The sequence below is a fragment of the Physeter macrocephalus genome, chromosome 18, assembly GCF_002837175.3.
Source record: "Physeter macrocephalus isolate SW-GA chromosome 18, ASM283717v5, whole genome shotgun sequence".
NCBI lineage: Eukaryota > Metazoa > Chordata > Mammalia > Artiodactyla > Physeteridae > Physeter > Physeter macrocephalus.
Genome location: NC_041231.1, coordinates 19,483,607 through 19,506,811, shown reverse-complemented (window position 1 = coordinate 19,506,811; position 23,205 = coordinate 19,483,607). Strand labels below are relative to the sequence as shown.

Below are 23,205 nucleotides of genomic sequence, written 5' to 3'. Positions count from 1 at the left end.
AACAACACGCAAACTATTTAAAGTACATCAGTCTCAAAAGTCGTATGTAAATGTTTGATAGCTAGCAGGATATTACAAGGAGGTACATGAACAAGCATTACTCTGAGTAATTTCTGATAGCTAAGTATTGTGTTAAAATCAGGTACCATAAAGTAAGGTCTAAACTGAAGTTCAGCATATAGGGAGAAAGTCAACTTTCTCTCTTTATTTTTCTCCTCATTTCAACTTCCTGAAATAAAACATTGGACATGTTATAGGCAGCTTGTTAAATTTTCATTGCATCTAATGTCATTAATTTTATCCGCTTAGTGTATTTTTGTATCTCAATAGCTAAACGAATATCTAATACCTATCTAAATTCCCAAGATGCTTTTTAAAAAAATTCTCAAGAATGAGCATGCTGTAGTAGTGTATACAGAATTCAGACTATAATATTGTAAGAATGAGGCTTATATGATGTTAAAAACCAATAAAATAATGACAGCGCTGGAATTTGTATTACTGAATTGGGATTGCTTATCAATGTGGTCATAGCCTGGTTTTTTTTCCTCTGGCTGAAATAACTATGCTAGGATAGAATTCCCGTTTAGGATTGAGAAAAAGCAAGGGGAGATAATAACTGAATCAGATACTTGTATGATTTTAGTATAAATTCATCTTGGCACTAAACTCCATACTTAGCCCTTTTTTATAAAATGGATCCATCTGAATATATTTCATGGGCACGTTAACTACCGTTTCCTATTTGAGGCCCCTAGAACTTGGCTGTTGCTATGAATACATGATCTTTAATTTTATTCACTGAGAGGCAGATATTCACAACAAAATTTCTAACAGTAATTCTAATAGAAAAAGTAAAGCAGATTTAAAACTAAAAATGTATATTTAAATAGTGGGTTTAGATTTTTAAAAGCAGGTTTAAAATTTAAAGAGCAGGGTTAAAAATGAAGACAGGTAAAGAAAAGCTTCCACTCTCCATTGAATAATAATTATATCACTCCATGAGCACGATTTTACTCCCTGAAGTAAATATATATATTTAAAAGCTTATGTGAGGTGACAGATGTGTTAACTAACATTATTGTGGTGATCATTTCACAATATACACCTATAAATATTATATATCTGTGATAGATATACATTCTAAAATCATTATGTTGTACACCTTAACATAGTGTTAACTTACACAATGTTATATGTCAATTATATCTCAGTACAGCTGGGGAAAAAAAAAAAACCTGCCGTAAATCTTTTCTCAAACTGGGCCAGATAGAACTAAACAAATACAATCAAAGTTTTAAAATAATCTGTTTTTTGTAGGAGGAGGAATGATATGATGATTTACCTATGGACCATACAGTGGGAAAAAGTAATTTTAATACTTGTAATTTTTCAGCTCCAGACAAGAATCCACAAAACATAAGGGTTCAAGCTTCTCAACCCAAGGAAATGATTATCAAATGGGAGGTGAGGATTCTTTTTGTGTTCTTTACTACCTTTGTGTGTTTTTCCGTTTTTTAGGTCCACATGCTAAGTATAATGATAGAATAATATCTTTTAAGAACAAAGGGCTAAGATTTGTATATTTTATAAATATATTTTATTTGTATATTTTAAAGATCATCATGATTAGAATGTTGTGAAATAGAGTTTAATAGTGGTAGATAATTTAAGAAAGGTTACACAGGTTGATTTCGTTATAATCCATCCCCCAAAGTTTACAATGCCTAATATTTTTATTACCAATATTCTAAGTCCTCTTCCATTCAAAAAAAATTACTGAAAGTCTTTCAGTAAATTTTGGTACATGGGCTAATAAAGATTATTCGTATCAAAAGGATGACTCGCAAGGAATAGTCACCACTTACTCAGCTCTATTAGGCATTTTGTGTACTCATTTCAAATTCTGAGAACAGTGTTGTCAAGACAGCATCATTAATACTGTGTTCTAGATAACAGCAACTGAGGTCCAGGCTGATAGATAGACTGGCCCATCAGCACACAACTAGAAATCAACAGAGCTAGGATTTCAACATGAATATCTTTGGATTTCAAACCCTACTCATCTTCTCTTTATATACATCTCTGTTAAAAGTTACTAAAATAGACCTTTCTCCTTGAATTTGGCATAAAATCTTATATCTGCTCAGATGACTTTAATTTTTTTGAATGTCATTTCTAAACTTCTTCTGTAACAGTGGAAAGCTGTTTTCCCCCCCTCTATTATTTTGGCATGTTTGATGAACAAGTATTTTAACTTACTTGAAAGTAGATTGCCATCCAGAGATTCTGGTTGATAATAGTTTTCCGACATTGAATTCATTGAATTTTACAAACATTTTTGAATGTATGCTGGAATATATTAATTTATTTCCACACCTCATTTCAGATGTGATTTTTTTGAAGAATTTTAGAATGTACAAAGTTTGATTTCCTTTTTTCTTCATCATATATTGGTCTAATATGATAACATTGCCCATACCTGCAAAATATATAGTCAATAATTTTATGTCAGAACTAACCCTTTATTCCCATTTCAGTGAAATTAAGTTTTACAAATTTGAAAAAAAAATTGGTAATATACAGAAACTAAATATATTCAAGAATATAATTTTTTTCTTGAATGTGTGGCCATAAATAGCTGCTACCACATTGTCCTGATGATTATTTCATTTAGAATTTGAAATTGTTAGTATCTTATTCTTTTAGAGTATCTTATGTTCTTTTAAATTCCATGGAAATTTCTGTAAGAGAGATGATATAACTGATTGATTAGATGACAGTAATAGTGTATAACTACCAGGTCAGATCCTCAAAGAAGTATACCATTTTCCACTAACATTAGCTCCTTAATCCTCACCACTCCTCTGGGAGGGCTACAGTAGCTCCATGGTATCAGCATTACATTCTGTCCAGAGAAGCTGGGACTATCAGTTTAGTTTTGCTTGACTTTTCCCTTTGTTCTTAGGTGTAAATGTATTTATGTTAAATTTGAACTTCTATAAAATAGCAAATTTCTAATCTCAAAGACTCCAGAAAACAGATGAACAAAAACAAAACAAAACAAACAAAAACCCAATTCACCAATGTTTTGGAAATAAGAACTGCTTCAGTTACCTGATTATATGATCACAGCCAAGTTGTTTCACTCCTAAAGGACCTAGGATTTATTATTTCTACTGCAAGTATAATAAGAAAATCCACCACCTTTAAAATGAATTTAGGCAGTACGGAAAATCTGTCCAGTTTCTAGATGAGTCATTATAACCTTGCTTTGTTCATAGATCTCTTTGAAAATACGATAGAAGTATAGTTTTGCTCTAGAAAGTTATACATAGGAAGTTTTCCTAACAGTTTCACGGCTTTTCAGATACTTTGAAGGGCACTCATGGACCCCATCTAGAGATGCCTAGCCATCAAGTTAAGAACCTCTTTTATAGAGATTCCTTCCTTCCGAGCAGCTTCATGAGCGGAGGGGAGGCTGGCGGTCTTTCCCCACCACTCACATCCCTGGCTCCGTATTGCTCCTCTGGTCTGTTATCTTTGGTGGGGGCCTATTTGAGAACTTGCTGAGGTTCTGTTGTCCACTGTCTGAAAGCCAAATACAAAGTATTCCTGCAGTTTCTTTGGGAGCCTGGGCACCAAGGAGGCTGGCAATTTAGGTAAGATTTTTCTTAAAAGTGTTGCCTATGGTGGCACAGTTGTTTTAAATTTTTCCAGAGAGCTTTATCAAATGTAACTATTTTTCTTGAAGCAAAACGTGTAAATTGAATAATAGTATTTGTACACATTTATTGTCAGTTGGGACTGAAGGAAATTGTAATTGCAGATTGTAGTATGGAACTAAAAGCTTGTGGCCTGATTTATCCGGGCAATGCTAAAGCCTCCGGTGAATTTATATGAGAGTAGAAAATATCTTGGGGCAAAACTTGGAAAGCAAATATAAACAATGACTATGAAAATCTCAGAAAGTTTTTGTTTTGACATTTTTTCCTCCTAGCTAATTTAAGTATTCACCCTGCAATAAGCATAGACTTGAACTTATTTTGCTGATTTAGTGTATATTTTCAACTTAATTCCATCCAATCCCTCTAATAAGTGTTTTAGTAAAGTAGACTGAGTCCAGAAGCATTGTAAATTCTGTAAGAACACTATATATGATATTACTGAATCACTTGCATATACAGACAAAACTATTATTTATATAAGTGACCCTTATAAATCTATGACGAAAATCCCATTTTTTATGTATTCTATGTAACTGATTCACTTAAATGCACATTCCCATTTTTATGATATGAAACAGATGGTTTAAATCACATTGATGTTTTTTGAAGTACTGTTCGATTAGAAACTGGAGTGGCAGTAACCAATTTTCTATATGAGAAATTCCTCCACTATATATTTCTATACGGCAAAATAAAGTGGAGGGAGGGAAGTGCTTTCTCATAAAGGAAATAGAGAATGGGCAAGGAGCTGGCGAAATATTTTATTGTAGAGAGGAGTACATCTTCTGGGTACTAATGTATGAAAATGCATATTATCCAGAAATATTTACTTGCTCTCTCTCTCTTCTCTTGGAAGGAAGATGGAGGAGGATGGATGGAGTCAGGTAGAAAGAGTTCTGACTGAAAAGCCATGGAAAACATCCCGTTTACATCCATGGAATTCATGGCCATGTCCTTTTTGTTTCTGCAACTTCTCTGAGAGTGAAAAAAAAAAAAAAAAAAAAAGAAAGAAACGGAATATAGAACAAAGTGTAAACAAAAGCTAAAACCCTCTGTGGAATCTCTTAGTAAATTCTTTCATATGTGAACTCTTAGGCATAATCCAGGCATCTAAATTGTGAGAGTCTCTACTTGGGGGGAGGTAAGGGAGTAACTTTCAAGGTTACATTTACAGAATGACAACATTTTTCACAAATATTTCCAAACCAAAGAGGGGGATTAAAGATCTCCCAAGAAATGATACCTTTATTGCAGCGTTTCTTGGGCCACTTAGGGTGGCTTCTCTGTCTCTGACTCAGCATATCTGTGATCACGCGTGATGAGTCTCGCCTTCTGTTTTAGCCTTTGAAACCCATGGAGCAGAATGGACCTGGACTGGAGTACAGAGTGACCTGGAAACCACAGGGAGCCCCGGTGGAGTGGGAGGAAGAAACAGTCACAAACCACACCCTGCGGGTGATGACATCTGCTGTCTATGCTCCATATGATGTCCAAGTCCAAGCCATCAATCACCTGGGCTCTGGCCCTGAGCCTCAGTCAGTGATCCTCTATTCTGGAGAAGACTGTAAGTGGCGCACCTGAAACCCCAAGTACTTCAAGAATAGTTTCTCTCAAAGTATATTACGCTCTGTCTATGAATATTTTTGAGCAACTACTGCATGCAAAGTGGATGTAACTAGCTGTAGGAGATAAAAAGACATATAACACACGGTTTCTACTCCAGGGTGACTGCAGGAGAGTTGATCAGTATAGGGTGGTAAGGAAGAATGTTGAAAGGTTTAATTTCATTCAGTTTCCCAAAAAAGCTATTTCTATAATGAAAATCAAAGACTTGGAATCAGCAGTGCCCACAGTTAAGCAGCATAACTGTCATAAGGTTTCCAATCACATCTGCCCTTACTTGTCAAGGACTTCCTAACAGCTGCCTGCTGTCGCACCCTGGCCTCGGAGCTGGAGCCTTCCTAACGAAGATGAGGCGCACACCCAGATTTGCATATAGAATCTCACGTGCGCGCACGCGCGCGCGCACACGCACACACAGTTTTGAGGTACTGGTGGTATGATCTTATTATTAAATATTTATACCATAATTACAGTTGCAAATAAATTATTGGAAAAAGGAAAGACTGCATTCCAAATCTGTACACGGTAGGAGTTATTCTCATTGTTCTTGCAGTATCCAAAGGAATATTTCGATCCAAGAATAGAAGAAGGTCTAGTTCACCTGCTACCTAAATTCTCACTACACAGGACTTCTCATTGTGAACTAATATATTAGTCTTGGCTGCGGTGGGTTTGGTTTATTCGTCTGTAGTTAGCTCCCCTGTAGAATGGGGATAATAATACCACTTTAGAGGGTTGTTCTAAGAATGATGTGAGCCAATCCAGTATAGGCCCTCAGCACAGTGTCGGACACACAGAATATGCTCAATTAATGTCAGCTCTTCTTATGAATATTAGATGAATCAAACTCCCAAGTAATTTTAGTTGTAGTATTAGTCTAGCTTACGTGTTTCCAGAGGCAGATGCCCCCAGAAGATTTTACTGGCCCCTGTTTCCAGTTACATTGCCCACACTGTATCCGTCTGAAGGGGGGCTTTTCTCAGTGCGGTCCAGGCTCTCCTCTTCTCTAGAAACCTATTTGGACCCTGAAACTCTTCTGTAATGAGAAACTCTTGGTTCCATTTGCAATTGATTGGAGACAAGTGTTTTCCTCAGATTAAAAAACATGAAAGATCACCTTTTGGAAATGATCCTAATGATGGTGCTTGGAGATTATTGAAAGCTAATCCTTCTTATGTGCTTAACAGATCCTGATACAGCTCCAGTGATCCATGGGGTGGATGTGATAAACAGCACATTAGTTAAAGTCACCTGGTCAACAATTCCAAAGGAAAGAGTACATGGACATCTGAAAGGATATCAGGTTTTTATCATAGATTTTCTTCTTCTCACTGTGGAATTAATATATTTCCTGTAAATAAGAACTGATTCCAGAAGAAGCCAAAAGAGAATGTGCCACCACGGCTGATACGTTAAAGGGTTCCTATTTTCATTGCAGGTAAATTGGTGGAAAACAAAAAGTCTGTTGGATGGGAGAACATATCCCAAAGAAGTAAACATTCTGAGATTTTCAGGACAAAGAAACTATGGAATGGTTCCTTCCCTAGATGCCTTTAGTGAATTTCACTTAACGGTCTTAGCCTATAATTCCAAAGGAGCGGGTCCAGAGAGTGAGCCTTATATATTTCAAACACCAGAAGGAGGTGAGAGAATAACGATGTAGAATAACGATGTATTTAATAAATTAAGTATCCAATTTTTAAATAAATAACAATTTAAAATAAATAAAAAAGAAAATATCCCAATGGCCAAGACATTTCCTCCCTTATTAGTTAGTTAACCTGTACTTACGTCATATGAGTTACCTTCTCAATTTAATAGAGTGTAATTTTTTAAAAGACATTTACCAATTTATGAGTGTCTGTTGTTGACCTTGTGTTTTCCAGTACCTGAAAAGCCAACTTTTCTCAAGGTCATCAAAGTTGATAAAGACACTGCCACTTTATCCTGGGGATTACCTAAGAAATTAAATGGAAATTTAACTGGCTATCTATTACAGTACCAGATAAGTAAGTACATATTTGAACTGGATTTGCCTAGTAATGTTTCATTTTTTCTGGTTGCGTATTCGGTTTACCGTGCTGAGAATCCAATTCATGGTTTGTAAGCTGGCATACTTCCTTTACAGCACAGGGGTTTGTAAACCGGCTGGCAGACCAAATCCAGCCTGCTGCCTTTTCGTATAAAGAACGTTTTATTGCAACACGGCCATGTCCACTCACTTAAATTTGTCTGTAGCTGCTTTCTCACTAAAGTGGCAAAACTGAGTAGTTGCCACAAAGGTTGCATAGCCCACAAAGGCTAAAATATTTACAATCTAGTCCTTTGCGGAAAGGTTCGCCAATTCCTGTTTTAGAAGAAAAGCAGTATGTTAGTAGGTACCAGAAAACATGCATTTAATACGTATATATAAGAGGCCACACTACACTGCCTGTTCTGTCTCTGGTGCATGTTTCCAATCTCAACCCTGCATATATTTGTATTTGAGAATCCTCTATTGGTAGCCCAGTGGTACAGTCATGTAATATTGAGAGAACCAAGGAGTTGTCCTTGGACCATTACCCTAGGCTCTCCCCCTATGCTGCTGTGCCGTTAGGTTAAAAAAAATCAAACAAACATGTTTCGATGAAATCAGCTCATTTTAATCATCACACCTCCCACTTCAATAGTTTTCAAATCTACCCATCATCTCAAAATGGAAATTAGGGGACTGAGCTCATAGAAAAAATGTAAACTTTGAAGACATGAATTCCTAAACAACAAAAACACCAGGACTATAGAAACCCAGTCTACACTGCTTGCAAAAGTCAACTTGATCATAGCTCTGAACTGCCATCAACCAGTTCGAGGCTTGCAACAATTCAGGTCAGGTACCAGCTTTAGCTTCTGATGGCCTATTCTGTTTTAGGTACCTGTGACTAAATGGATACGGCCATAACCCTAATAGAGGCAGCATTTTAGCGTCTTTGAGTGTTTGGTATATAGCAGGATCAGTAAGTACTAAGAATTCTCCCTGCATTTTTTTTTTCATTAAAACAGGAAGTCTGTGAGGTATGTACCGTCACTACTTTATGGATGAGAAGCACATAGAGCTCACTTACAGAGAGCTGTGCAGTAAAATAAGTGTTACACAAGGATTCAGACCCAGCTCAGTCATTCTAGATGCTGAACTGTAAAGCCTACAGTATTCCATGAACTGGATTTCAAACATGTAGAAAGCACTGAAGAAATATTTGAAGACTTTTCAAATGTCACTTTATTTGATAAAGATGCGCCTTGTCTTTATCCTCATAATGAAGAAACTCAACATTAAATTCCAACCTTCATGTTGATCTGTGTATAATATATACATTTGTTTTTAAAACAAGTTCTTAGAATATATAGAGAAAAGGCTGAAATAGTAACAATTGCAGTGGTTACTGTACTACTTGATATGTGGATTTTTTAATAAAATGATATATACTTATTCTGCTCTCTAGTAATATTAAGTGATTGAAATATTTTTAGGTGGCTTATATATTTTTGTGGCTCTTATATGTTCTAAATAGTTGTCGACTCTGTCTATGAGAGCTCTCTCTGTACTTTCCTGAATCCTTACGTTGATTGTGGTAGTTTTTGAATGGACTGGTGGCATTTTACAGGAATGCTCTCCAATACTGTACAAATGATGATTATTTTACTTCTTTCCTGTGTTTGGATTATTAGTTTCTTTTTCATTTCCATTCATATCGTTGCATTATATAGACCAATGGAGGCATTTTTATGTTAAAGAGTACATGTATTTTTTTATGGTCTCTTGGACTGAGAGTCAGGAGTGTTTATTCTAGTCGTTTTCTTACCACTAATGGCTGCACAGTTTTGGAAATACCATTTCATCTCTTGGATTATTCTTATGGCAATCTTCCAGTACTTTGTGCTCTTGCACAAATATCATGATCTTGCTATGTGGCAGAATCTTTGAAAGGCACTATCTAAATCATCTTTTCCCACATATCACTTTACACAGTGCTTAGTATACAGTAGATATTTAAAAATATGTAATTTATCAGTTTCTTGAGTCTACATATGTGAGTACTTATTTGGTGCCACATATTAAACCAGAAACTATGGGGAAGAGTCATGTAAATTATGGTCCAAATTATCACACCAGAAGGAGATTAAAAAATACTTAAGGATACAATGAAAATATAGTAATGGGGGAAAGTTCATCATTTTATTTTTTATTTATTTTTTGTTTTTTTTTTTTTGCGGTACGCGGGCCTCTCACTCCTGTGGCCTCTCCCGTTGCGGAGCACGGGCTCCGGACGCGCAGGCCCAGCGGCCACGGCTCACGGGCCCGGCCGCTCCGCGGCACGTGGGATCCTCCAGGACCGGGGCACGAACCCGCGTCCCCTGCATCGGCAGGCGGACTCTCAACCACTGCACCACCAGGGAAGCCCAAGTTCATCATTTTAAATAGGTGTGGTAAAGCTGGAGTGATTTTCCAGTATGGCATAGTGATTAAGAACATGGGCTCTGGAGTTAAAAAGGCTGTAGTTTGGATTCAAATCCCAGTTTGCCAGTTAGTGGCTCTAGGTCTAGGCAAGGTGTTTCTTGTTGCTAGACCTTAATTTTCCCATGTACAATACATCATAATAATTACATGTACGTCAGAGAAGTCAGTTGATAGCTCTGAATAATTAAGATAATATCTTGCAGACCACAAGCATACATAGAAGCAAAAATAAGAGACAACGTAACTTGAATGGTTAAGGCTGTGAAATTTGAGCCGTTGATAAGCCTGTTTATTTCTTTAGTAAATGACACCTATGAGATTGGAGAACTACATGATATCAACATTACAACTCCATCAAAGCCCAGCTGGCGTCTCTCAAACCTCAATGCAACTACCAAGTACAAATTCTACTTGAGGGCTTGCACTTCAAAGGGCTGTGGAAAACCCATCACTGAGGAAAGCTCCACGTTAGGAGAAGGGAGTAAGTACAGGAGGTTTATGCATGCTATGTTTGAAACTGCTCTGAAAGGAGTGCACCACGCTAGTCACTGTACATTAGAAATGATTGTGATCTCAATCTGTCTGACCTCTGTTTTCCAATGACGTAGAGAATTGATTTATCTTGTTTCTAAAGTTCACAGTGACTCAATGTATGAACTTCTACGCATCAGTAATCAAACTATAGCCTTAGTGTATATGAGGTCAGGAACTATAATTTTGCTTAATTAAAATAGGGGGATATAAGGTCAAAAAGTTACTCGTAAGATTAGTAGAGGGATATTTTTCTTTTGGAAATGTTTCCACACAGGAAAATATTTGCCTCTTGCACTGGTAGACATTTTGCAACACTGATGTAATACATTTCACCTCCATGTCATGACTCATATGTACATTGATTCATATATCAATTTTATGTTACTCTCTACTGGTTGATGCCAAGTAACTAGCTTGAAAATGGCTCATAAATCTCTGGTTTCATTTGTACAATTCTCCTCATGCAATTGCACTTTTTTTTTTTTTTCCAACTCAGGCCATTTCCCTTCCCAAATTATTTCTCCAATTATGATTTTAGCGGTATTTTTACTAGGCTTTCTATGTTATCAACAGGGCATCAGGAGAGAAAATAAGAAGTTAGAACAAGAAAGGGAAATGGATTGGAGGAATGGCTATACACACTAATCAAGTCCATCAGACTTAGAGGGCTATTTGAGGCAGGCAAAAGGAAATGGGAGATGGTAGGAAGGGCAATATAAATAAGTCATTTATGTGTCATATACTACGTGTCCGCTGTTCTGGATGCTTTCCCAATTTTTAGACTCTGGAAAAAGACAAAATAATAATGAAGAAAATTGAATTGTCTATCATTTATAAAAGATACATATGGAAATGTATTTAAGTTTGTGAATCAGTAGAAAATCAATATGTTTGTGTGAATGGTTATGCTGTGACCTTTATTGTCAGTTTGTTTCTTCCTCTCATTTGGTTCCTACTGTAGCTAAATAATGAAGAGCTTATGTTTTCCTCAGACTCCCTAAATACTCCAAGCTTCCTTTTATGGGGAAAAAATATATATGTATATATTCAAAATGGTTTCTCCCCAAAAACCCACAAGTTATTCCCAAGGATGAATTAGACACCAAGTGAAATGAAGAACTCATTTACTTACTCCTAAGAGGTAGATTTAAAGATGGTGATTGAAGACTTTCTAGTAACTACAAGGTTCTTCTTTCTCAAGAGTTCAAACGGGTATCAAGTGTTCAACACAAAGAAAATAAGTCAGAATAGTAGTAATGTAAATATGCAACTTTCGTATTTTCTAAAACAGAATTTAGGGCATGGAGAGGGTTTTTTTGTTTCTTGTTTTTTAGGACCAAGACCATAGTATGTGTCGGAAATGCTAATCCCATTCCTGCCAATTTGAAGCACATAAGAAAAAAAATTCACAAAATTGCCTTAAAATAGTTAGGCATTCTAGTATCTATGGAAATATTTGGAGAATTTGGGCTTGGTTGTGTTTATGTTTGACAAACTCTTTTCAGAGGGTAGAAAATGCTCTTTATGTGGTTTTATAAATGATGCTACATCTTTCCTGCAAATTAAAGATATAACTAATGTGCTTGAGTGTTTTACAGCATATTTCTTCACTCTCTCATGTGTTGTAATTTGAAAATGTTTCTTACTCGTATGTTTGTGCTCTTTTTCAGGATTCTGCATTTTCAGCTACTGTCCCCTTCCCTAGTTGACACTGATTTTCCTTCTATAGGCCAATCTTGCCATATTTACAGGAAAGAAACTGTAATCTTCTGCCACTCAATTTCGGCATGATCTTTGAGAAAAAGAGAAAAAAAAAAAAAAAATATATATATATATATATATATACACTTCTACTGAGGAAATCCATCTTGCTATCACTGAATACTCTAAAAATGATAACTTCTGTGCAAATTGGAATGTATTTCTGTGTATCTTTCTTCTCTCTGCATAGATGGCACATTTTAAGGTCATCTGGCATTAAATCAGAGAATGGGATTTGATACACAAGCATTTTTGTCCCCATCATTTTCTGGTTGTCACTCTGAGTTTCAGGTGGCTCACATTCCATAATCGAACTGGGGGAAAACATGGAGTTAATCAGAAATATTCTTTTTTGTGTCATTACTGGTTTGAATAAAACACTTGCTCTGCTCTATTTTTCAAAAGCTTGCGCTACTTAATTTAACACTAAATTTCTGTTTTTCAAAGGCAAAATTAATTGTGTTTGGCTTTAATGGTGCTCAGTCTTGAAGGCTTTCTTCAGCTAATACAACTGGTCTTATTTTTCCCATGGTGCCATTCTTTAACGCTCCTTGTGTTATCAGTAACTATATAATCAATTTTTACTCTGTGGTGAAAAGTTGTAACTAAATGTTAACGTGTGACACATTCTCATTTAAAACAGTGTAGTAACTCCTAATATTCTCAACATGGAATATATTTCATTTTCCGTATAACTTGTTAACATCTCTTGGTTTACATTTATTTTATTGAGTTAATTCTTAGCAAAAGCATGGATCAAAAGGAAAAATATTTTAGGTGTTTTGTTATAATATTAGACATTAAATGTATATGTCAACGACACGAGTCATATTTTTATCTGCTACTGATATTCTACAATTAATATATTGACACATTCACGTGTCTTTTGAAAAGTGTAAATTTCTCACTTTGAAAATCTCAGTGCATTTCATTTAAATGTACCTGTAAACCTGCACTTTGATGTAGCTTAAATTTCTACAATTGTCAAATATTTAATATATGAGCATACTGTGATGCTGTTCCACCGATATTTACGAAGGACAGCCAAGGCAAAAAGAAGTAATAATACAGAGTTAAGATTTTAATGCCATCTGCTTTCACTTAGAAGCCAAAATTGCCACATTCCGTCCCTGCTAGGTTTGTGAAAGTCCAAATTGCAACAGATGACATTGTATATAGTTTTTTGAAGTCTGTGTTTGGTTTTAAACCATTCGTAGGACCAGGCGGATTTATAGTATCACTTCATTAATAAGTAAGTGCATCATCTTAAAAGGACATGAATTCTGTTCATTTCATTTACTCCGTATCAGCATATTAAAAAAAATCTTGAAACGTTGCTTTTCTTGATCTTCTGATAATTCAGAAACTGAGGGAAAAAATGCTACAAAGGGCTCTCTCATTCATCTCAAATAACAATACTTTTTTACTTTTCACGTCCTACTTTTCAGTGATGACGATTCGTATGATTTAACTGTGTACGTTTCTTAGGTAAACGTGTCGGGAAGATATCAGAAGGAGTAAATCTTACTCAAAAGATTCACCCAGTAGAGGCATTTGAGCCGGGAGCTGAACATATAGTTCGCCTATTGACTAAGAACTGGGTTGATAACAATAGCATTTTTGAAGATGTAATTGAGACAAGAGGGAGAGGTGAGAAATGAGACTCCGTTTGGAGCCATCTTAGACAATACATCTGTGTTCGGTAGATTATTTAATGTTACATACTTCGTGTATTAAAGATAAAAATAGGAAGTACGTTAGCTATAAAAACAGTAGTTTCCATTTGTTTGGGCATAGCATTTTCAAATTGTCACAATGAAAAATGTTTCACCAAGGTCCGAGTTATCCCTTATTGTTTTTACCAGAGTAGTTGCCTAAAAATGTCTGCTGCTAATTAACGTGTGTTAATAACAGAAACCAAAAAGAAAACCACAACCGAAACCCCAGAGTCTCCATGGCAATCTGCATGTAACCGAGGCAGCTTGTGCTTTTGCTTGCTGGCTGTTGCTGCTGTATTTAACTGCATCTGTCTCTACTGTCTCTCTTTGGTTTTCATCCTCAGAATCAAATGCAATTTGAGAGGGCCCTTTCTAAAAAACTGATTAAATGATTTATCAGTATTCTCCCAATGAAATGTCCTTCAAATCACATTCCCTCTAGGGTCACTCCAAGGAAAAAATAAAATTGATGCTATTTTGTACGTTTAAAAATGTTTAATTTTCCCCAGAAGGGCATAATTCCAAAGACGGTTTCTAGTGCTCAACGTGTGACTTCTCTTTGTACAGCAGAATATGCTGGTTTATATGATGACATCTCCACGCAAGGCTGGTTTATTGGATTGATGTGTGCGATTGCTCTTCTCACGCTAATATTGTTGACTGTTTGCTTTGTGAAGAGGAACAAAGGTGGAAAGTACTCAGGTAAAGTTGTTTCTTAAGATGACTTTGAATTTTATTAAACTCTCTTTAATTTCTCGGAGGCCATCTTCAGAGACATCTTTAATTTTTTTTAAGTACACATTTAAGTCAAACTGATATTAGCACATTAGGTATACAGTACACTGAGAGGGAGAAAAAGTTCCTGTATTAACTAACCAAAGGGGATGCGTGTGGCCTAGAATATTATCTCTAGTTGGTTACTTGTTTTCTTGTTTCCAGTATATAAAATAGGCTCTAGGTGGTTACTTGTTTTCTTGTTTCTAGTATATGAAATAGGCTCTAGGGAGACATATAATACTTCCAAGCTTCTATTTCCTATCTGTAAAATATCACAGATGTTGGTAAGACCTGTTACTAAGTCACACTCGTACATTTTAATGTCTAAAGAAGGACCCCTTTATAGCACGCCTCTCTACACATTCATGACCCAGAGCTGTTCTGCATTAGTCCATTCTAATAGTACTGGCTCTGCTAGTCAACTGTGTGAAACTTAACCCGTGCTGGGAATGCATTTCTTATTACCATGACATATATCGGATACACTGCCTCTTGAATTAATTAATTATTAATTAATATCTGGCTTTACTTTAATTTCATTCAATTTCCAAATTTCTTTTGTCTTTCAGATATACATGTTTTGTTGTTACTATTATTTTTGCTTAGCATTCGTGATGCTTTTACATAGGGGGAAAGATTTCGATCGCAGTGCTATTCGTTTGTTGATGTTCAGATCAGTGTGAAAGTCTTTACTGGCTTATGACTCATCCAGCAAATATTTTGGGGAGCCCATTAGGTATATTGTACAATCAAACAAGAGAATAATTTCTAAATTGTAAAGTTACACAGAATTTATGCCCTTATACATGTTTTGTCTTGTTTACACTGAATTTGTTAGGAATTAGATTTTTAATGACTAGGGAACACTCTAGGTAATTAACTGGAAACTTTAAAGAGAGAGAGCGTTTCCTTTTGAGGGTCCCAATGAATTGTCATTTGTGAAATATTGCCCTATCCAAATTCTGAAGAAGCTTCTTCAAATCGTGCCCAGAAAAGAAAAAGAAGTCAGCATTTCAGTTTTAGGACAACTAAGAGAAACTCTCAGGTCTCGGCAGGTAGTAGTAAAAGGTGCCAGGAAGAAGGATTTTAGTTTGAGTTTTCCCGGTAAAGTGAAGCAAGAGCCTCCTTGGCCTGTATCCCACTATGCAGCATAAATCTAATTTATTCTATGTCATTATAGACTTGAATATTCGGCTTACTGAGGCAGTTTGGAGTAACAGAGAACCACCAAAGGACTGACTTTTTCTTAATTCCCCTTAGTTGAATGACATAGATGTGCTATCAGCCAATGGCATCTTCAAAAAGTTTAGGATAGTAAAATGTATATACAGTAATTTGGTCTTCATTAAGAGACCATAACCAAGTTATGGACTCTTCCAGTACGACGCGTTGCCCACAGAACACTACATTACTTGTGTGCATATCTGCAGCAGCCTGTAACTCGGAAGACAAATAAAGACAAGCCAGAGAATCCGTTTTCTTTTTTTATTCGAAGGCAGAGGTAACTCTGATGGGTGATAGGTACAACCCCAACAAACCTGACTTTCGCTGTCAACGGCACTGTTAAATATGTCTTTAAAAATTACTTGTATTACTCCCCTCCCCCTTTTTTTCAGTAAAAGAAAAGGAAGATCTGCATCCAGACCCAGAAGTTCAGTCAGTGAAAGACGAAACCTTTGGTGAATACAGGTAAACATTAGGTTCCATTGAAAAATGTAGCAGCGCACATATTGGTCAGGTTAGAAGCTTACAAATATAAAAGTGTTTCTTCTTAACGATGACAGGACTATATTTTAATACTCCTATAAAGAGATTGTTTAAAAAGAAAAGAAAACAAAGGGCCTTAAGTGGCCCAATCAAATTTCTCTGTGCCGAGGTGGGGACGTAACTGCTATCTAGGTAGTGTGTGTGCTACAGGACACTTTTCTTGAAAGGTGTTATGCAGAGGACACTATTGTTATTTAGATGGAATATCTATAGATGGACTAGCTAAAACAGCTTGCAGTCTCTCCTCACCGTGGCCACTGTGAACCCATGCTGTACGCAGTTTATACCCATAAACACGTATCTTGTGCACCTGCGGTGTGTACCTAAAAGGTGATCGAGTCACAGAGCATGTCCTCAAGATGAACCTAATCTTCAGAGGAAAAAAGTATCAATGCAAGTAACTGTAGTTAATGAAAGAGAATAAGAGCACGGAAAAGGGAGCCACCCTTTCTGCCTAAGAGGAGTTCTGGGCAGGGTCCATTCCAAAGGAGGAAAGGATGCAGAAGACTGCATTACTCTTAACTACCAGACCAAACTTACGACGGTATAAAAGTGGGTCACACGTAGGAGAACTAGCAGGCAATCGGGTATGAGGTAGGTACCTCTTCTTTTCTTACCTGTTCTTTTCTAGGATGCCACTGTTTTCAGTCAGGGCCTCTGTATACTGCAGCCAAAGGAGCGGTTACAGTTTCCAGGCATATATGGCCGTTGGCACACGAGACCAGCATCCATATCAAATAATGGTCTCGATTGGCTCTGATTGGCCTCACCCTGGATCATTAGTAGAATCAGGGATGTGGAGTATTCTGAGTAGCCATCCTGCATTACCTGATGGACGTCTGAGCCTCATTCTAGGCTCTATTTTGTGCTATACTTACTTTTCTTTCTTCCATCTGAGGTAGTTTCCATGGAGAAGGAGCATTGAAGGCTGAAGGGAGAGAGAGAGAGAGAGAAAACTTGGAATTATACAAATTTAGGAAATTGTGACTCAAATCCCACAAGGCAGGGATCACTGAGAGCCTGTGGCAACTGTTGAAAATACTTTTGGAAGATAGATAGATATCACTAGTTGGATGTTGTGAGGAAAAAACGAAGACATGCCTAATTTAAAACCCATTCCCTCATATTTTGCTGCTGCTGTAAAAAGACGGGTACACTCATCCCCTGCAAGCTTTCACCTGGCATCTTGTTAGTTAAGACAGTTTCCATCACCTTCCCCCAAAACTACACGTTTATCTGGAAAATTATGCAAGGAGACAGTTACATAACGTGAATTCTCATCTTTGCAGCTTCTGCTAAGAGTTGCTTCGCTATTCGTGGCCTGGTCCTTAAGGGAATGCCACATGTTGTCTTTTTGTTTCCTTCGTATTTGCTTTTAGAACTGTAGCATCCCAGTGGGGGAGCCAATTACCGTATGAGTCAGGACAGTCTGGGTCATGCTGCCGTTGAAAACAACGCCATATATTTTTCTTTCTCAAGTTGCGTGTGCAACACAGATGGCTCGAGCCATCTTGGTCACGGGAGCACCGGCTGGTGAGCGAGCATTGCGGGGCAGCACAGCAGAGGAAATGGAACATGGCAAATGGAGCACTGGCTGGAAAGTGACATACGTCACCTCCGCTCACTTTGGCCAAAGCAAGTCACATGGCAATGCGTAACTCAGAGGGCAGGGAAGTAGCATCCTGCCCTGCTTCCAGAAAGCTGAGATATGGACCTCTTTGATGACCAGCACCGGTGACTACCACATACTATCAAGTGCTAATAGCACGCTCATTATATTTTTCGCCCAAATGTTCCTTTTTTAGAATTTTATAAAATCTTCTAATTTGGTGTACAGCTTTCTAGTGTGATGGAAGTTGATATTTTAAAAAGAACCCATCATCTAGAAAGTAAGAAAACTATATCATTTTATAGACCTTTTACTAACTAACTAACTCAGACTGGCTTTTGTTGTAGAACGCAAAGCATAAATGAATGTAGGATATTTGTTGTATCTCTGTTCTAAAAATGCCAGTTTTTTTTCTCATTTAAAACACCTGAGTTTAGTTACAAGAAACAGAATTTGATTGCTTAACCTAAACAAAACAAGAGACATTTCTGGAGGGATTTGGAGGAACATGCCGGATCAAAGGTAAAGGAAGACAGAAGACCGAGACTTGAGTTCGAGACTAGGGTTCCAGAGGTCGATGAAAGTGAAGGAAATAACATTTGTTCTCTATGTAATCAACACATTGAATATCTGCATGTCTCAATTTTAAAAGGAAGCAGGAGTGTCGTGAGTTTCTCAACTACTCAGAATGACACAGATCGGTAATGACGATTTAAACATTTCTTTGTGAAAGGGGTCATTCAGGATTCACCTGTCTTGTCTTCCGGGCTAATATGAATATCCGGAAAATTTAAAAACCTATTAGCACTTGTGCATGGGTCTTGCTTTACGGGAATACCTCCCATTAGATTTTGTCGAATTCTTCTTTTCTATTTTCTAGTGACAGCGATGAAAAACCTCTCAAAGGAAGCCTTCGGTCCCTTAACAGGGATATGCAGGCCACAGAAAGTGCCGACAGCTTAGTCGACTATGGAGAAGGTGACCACGGTGTATTCAGTGAGGATGGGTCATTTATTGGCGCCTATGCTGGATCTAAGGAGAAAGGATCGGTGGAAAGCAATGGAAGTTCTACAGCAACATTTCCACTCCGAGCGTAAGAGCATAGAAACACAGCAGCGGTTCACACCAACCTTCCAAATTTATCTGTTCAAGGGAGCAAGAACTTTTCCTATAGGAATAATAGGAATAGAAACACTGTGGCAAAAGACTTTATCCAGAATCTGAACTTCCTGCAGTTGTGTTGAGAACAATAGCACTGCCTTGAAAAAGTGAAATACCTAGCACTACACTCCTGTGTTGTTTTTTTTTCAGGTGCTCAAAATGCAGAACACAGAACAAATCCTGTATTTAGATTCACCTCACCTGAATCCAAAGTATCCATCCAGTGAACTCCATATTGGCCTGGTTTTACTCTTCACTGTGTTTGCGGAGATGTTGCTACCTTGGGGGTTTTCTGTGTATGCACATGTGTATTCCGTCTCGGAGAACTGTCTTAGTGACGTCGCTTCCTGACAGGTTAAAAGATGGTAAGCAAACTGGTTATTTAAAACGTAAAGAGAGAGAATGAATGTGTTACTTAAAACAGTTCGTTGAATATATACAGTCTAAATTTATTATTTAAAATTTGAGTAGTAGAAGTCTTAGGTGAACGATCAACTAGTATTTATTGAGCTCCTAACTCTTTTTGCCCAGAGACGGTCATGCTTAAACAGAAGTCTACCGTTTTCAGTTTCAACGTCAATTTGTAATTTCTATCACTTATGACATCTACAAACATCTTTGTTTTTTGTGTTTTTGTGGACTCAATTCAGCTGCAAAAGCAGCAGTGGTCAGAAGGTTTTCTTATGAAACAACAGGCAGGAGGTGTCCGTGATGCTGTGGTCTAATAACTGGTATCTATTTAATAATATCTCCATTTCGAAATTGACTGCTTGTACCTTTTCTCGATGTCCGTATAATGGTATGTTCCATATATTTCATGAATGCATTGTAAATATTATGTTAATATTTACACAATTTAAAATAGAGATTGTTTTATTTTGGAGTGAGAAAAAGAACATTAACAGGCATGTCTGTACAGCTGGAGTAAGTATAGAGTAATCCACCATGTTTCATCATTCCAAAGCTCCAACCAATCACATGAGGTTCCCAAACCGAACACTTTGTACAAAGCATTTGGATTTTGTTCTTATGTGCTTTTCCCACCGTCTCAAAATAAAATAGCATATAAATATTGAGGGGAATGATTCCGTATTTTTCAAAGTAAACTGTTGTTGTCGAGTGTACTCCTACCCGAGCCCCCCCGAAAGAAAACCTGTTTACAGTAGAAATTCCTATACATAGGTTTTGCCTGTATCACACTTTAAACATCTTCAGGGTGGGAGAGTTGTCTATGTTCTCCTTCTGTCAAAGGCAGTACAAATTCAGGGAATTTATTTCCTGGCACGTGAGCTACTCGTCCTTCTAAAATTATACATGGAAACGGTTTAGAAATACTGTGAAGGACGGTGCATGCATGTCAGTAAAATTCAGCGTGGAGCTTCTCATTTTATGGAAAAAATTTTTAACCTTACCTCAACATTCTTCTTAAGTGTATTTCTTAATTATGTTTAAGTGAAATTGACTCACAGCTTTTACTTTATTGTTTGAACTGTACCCATCGGTGTATATTGTTAAACGCTTGACTTTGATGTATGTAGCCCGCTCTTTCTTGTGGACCAAAATGAGGGAGTGTGTATGATGGTCAACGCAATAATCCACATGGAACATCTAAGTATCGTTTTAAACCTTGTCTGTCCTCCAAAAGGGATAGGCGGCAAAAGAAGGTCTTACTTAAAACAGTACTTTGTGGGCTCGGGACTTGACCACACTGCTGAAGTAAGAATTCCTGAAGTGGGAAGGCGCTGTGGGCCTCACCCTGACTAGGAGGACCCACGCACCCACCCACGCAGCCCCTTGAGCTTTACCCCCATCTAATGTTAAGGCACAACTTTTCTCAAGGAAGAATCATCGTGTTTCGACTTACTGGGAGGAATTTCGGGTACTCAGCTAGCGATGAGGCCAAGGTTAGGACTTCCGAGTTTAGTTCCACTAGCAAGTTCCACTTGCTCTTCTTGGTCATCAGCTAAACAAGGTTTCAACAGAATCGTGCAGGATGGACGTAATCTCAGAAGTGCATTAGGATTAGATTTATTATCCATTTAACTACCTTTAAGTTAGAAGGAAACACAAATAATGAAATGTTTGCTTTTCCTAGATCGTAGAGTTCTCCGTTAACTGTGTGAGTCATAAGGCTGTTCCTGCTCATATTTTCTGAACGGCCAAAACTTTTGGATTTGAAAAATGAGATTGCTTTCAGACTGCCTTTTGCTATCACTCTCTGTTACCTTTTCTCAATAGCATGTGGTTTCTACCGGGAAGCTTCACAGAAGGAAAGGTCCATGACTGACTAACTTTCTCCAGTCTCCTGTCAATAGGATTTCAGTGTAATAGGTTGTATATAATCTCAAGGACTGTTGGCGGGGATCAGTTCCTAGAGAGCTGTCCAAGGGTTGCGAAAATCCAAGCTCTCTTCCTGGTTCCAGCACTGATTTTGTACATAAACCGTAGCCAAGTTGCTTGACCCGTTTGCTTCCAACTGTCTCTAAAGTGCTAATGATTATCTCAGTTACCTTCTCTCTGTCACAGGGTGTTCTTCTTTATGAAGAAAAATTTGAAAATGATAAAAGCTAAGATGCCTTCGAACTTCATAAACCTATAAGCTAAGGATATGTCGAAAATCACCCCACACCTACCAACTCAACTTTTTTCCTGTGAACACATAAATATATTTTTATAGAAAAACAAATCTGCAGAAAATAAATCTACTGTTCAATGAGCAGTATGATGTGCACATGCCATCAAAAATGATTAATCCGAAGATAATTAAGCAGGGTCTTTGCTATACAAAAGTGTTTTCCACTAATTTTGCATGTGTATTTACAAGAAAATGTGAATTTGGGGGATTTATTCTGTTGCTGTAAAGGCATCTGATATTTTAGATGTATCCATGTTTATAAAAGTGTAAAGCACAATGAAATTATGCTGGAAGTCTCAAAGAATATTTTTCCTACTTTATATTCCCGGAAGAGATGAGCTCAAGAGAGAACAAAAATGAGAAACGCTGGTGTGATTTTCTAAGCATTTAAAACATAATTGCCAACTGAAACCCTAAAAATGTTTACATGTCACTAAGATATGATTCTTGTAACCATTTTACATTGATTATAAAGGGATGGGGTTTGTAATCTGTGGTCGTGTATCTCCTAGTGAGCCCATAGTCAAATAAGTAGGGTTGAGCCAAAGCTTTCTTTATATCTTAAATTGTTTGATTCCAACACCAAAACAGATAAAAGGTATGTAGAAACTGCTTTACCTGATTTTCTGTTGGCTTAGATTAATATTCAGAGTAGAACTTGCTTAAAATGTGTTTGTGTTGTAGGTGGTGTGTGTATTACACTTATGAATATGTATGGTTTAAAAAACTATTTTCGGTATACAAGACATTCAACTTTCCAAATAAACGTTCGCCTTCATGTACTCTAAAAACGTTTGTATTCTTTTCTACCCAGATATGAAGAATCAGAATTTACCTATCAACCTTAACTTCAGTTGCCTCTGATCCTGGGGTATCTATAAATGAAGTCTAAATTAGTAGAGCGTAAATGAGGTACAAAGAAAGGGTTTTGATTTGAATGACTATATTTACAAACAGACCATCTAACATCATGCACATCTACAAACTAATATGCCGATAAACTATGTTTACGATAATGTAAAATTAAGATGAATGTATATTCATCTGATTGTTTTTAGAACACTGTAGAAGTGTTGCTTTGCAAGAAAACATCCAATAGGCTATACTTTCAAATAAGGCTAGCAGGTAATTGGGGCACTGCCTGTGGCTCAGCAGACTATCTATGGACAATTGTGATTTTTAAAAGTGTTTTCTGTGTACTAAGCAGTTTACAGAGAGGATATATTTTTTATTCCCTCCCTCCTCTTAGGAATGCTTTAGAAAGGTGAGGTTGAGTTTAAAGCTGACTTACTGATCATGTTTAGAAACTGCTTGGTTTTAAGATAATGTGCTCAGAACATGTAATAGGGGAAAAGAGGCCAAACTATATCTAGAAAACAGGTCACTGTATGCAACCT

The 23,205-nt window shown here is 37.0% G+C and overlaps 1 protein-coding gene across 8 annotated transcripts in view; it reads left to right on the top strand.

Moving 5' to 3' along the window:
- The window catches only part of CHL1 (cell adhesion molecule L1 like), a 278,402-nt gene extending 255,822 nt beyond the window's left edge, over nucleotides 1-22,580 (top strand). For 3 of the 8 annotated variants that reach the window (XM_028478803.2, XM_028478804.2, XM_028478802.2), the window contains 11 exons: nucleotides 1,397-1,467; nucleotides 5,070-5,292; nucleotides 6,539-6,654; nucleotides 6,790-6,994; nucleotides 7,238-7,360; nucleotides 10,148-10,327; nucleotides 13,630-13,791; nucleotides 14,427-14,561; nucleotides 16,253-16,325; nucleotides 18,893-19,105; nucleotides 19,324-22,580. In XM_028478803.2, coding sequence (XP_028334604.1) covers nucleotides 1,397-1,467; nucleotides 5,070-5,292; nucleotides 6,539-6,654; nucleotides 6,790-6,994; nucleotides 7,238-7,360; nucleotides 10,148-10,327; nucleotides 13,630-13,791; nucleotides 14,427-14,561; nucleotides 16,253-16,325; nucleotides 18,893-19,105; nucleotides 19,324-19,363 — 1,541 coding nt within the window. In that variant the 3' untranslated portion in view covers nucleotides 19,364-22,580. Of the gene's footprint in view, nucleotides 1-1,396; nucleotides 1,468-5,069; nucleotides 5,293-6,538; nucleotides 6,655-6,789; nucleotides 6,995-7,237; nucleotides 7,361-10,147; nucleotides 10,328-13,629; nucleotides 13,792-14,426; nucleotides 14,562-16,252; nucleotides 16,326-18,892 lie in introns of all 8 variants that reach the window. The other 5 variants (XM_007102002.4, XM_055079546.1, XM_007102008.4 and 2 more) reach the window with 5 other exon arrangements.
- Nucleotides 22,581-23,205: the final 625 nt, after the last annotated feature.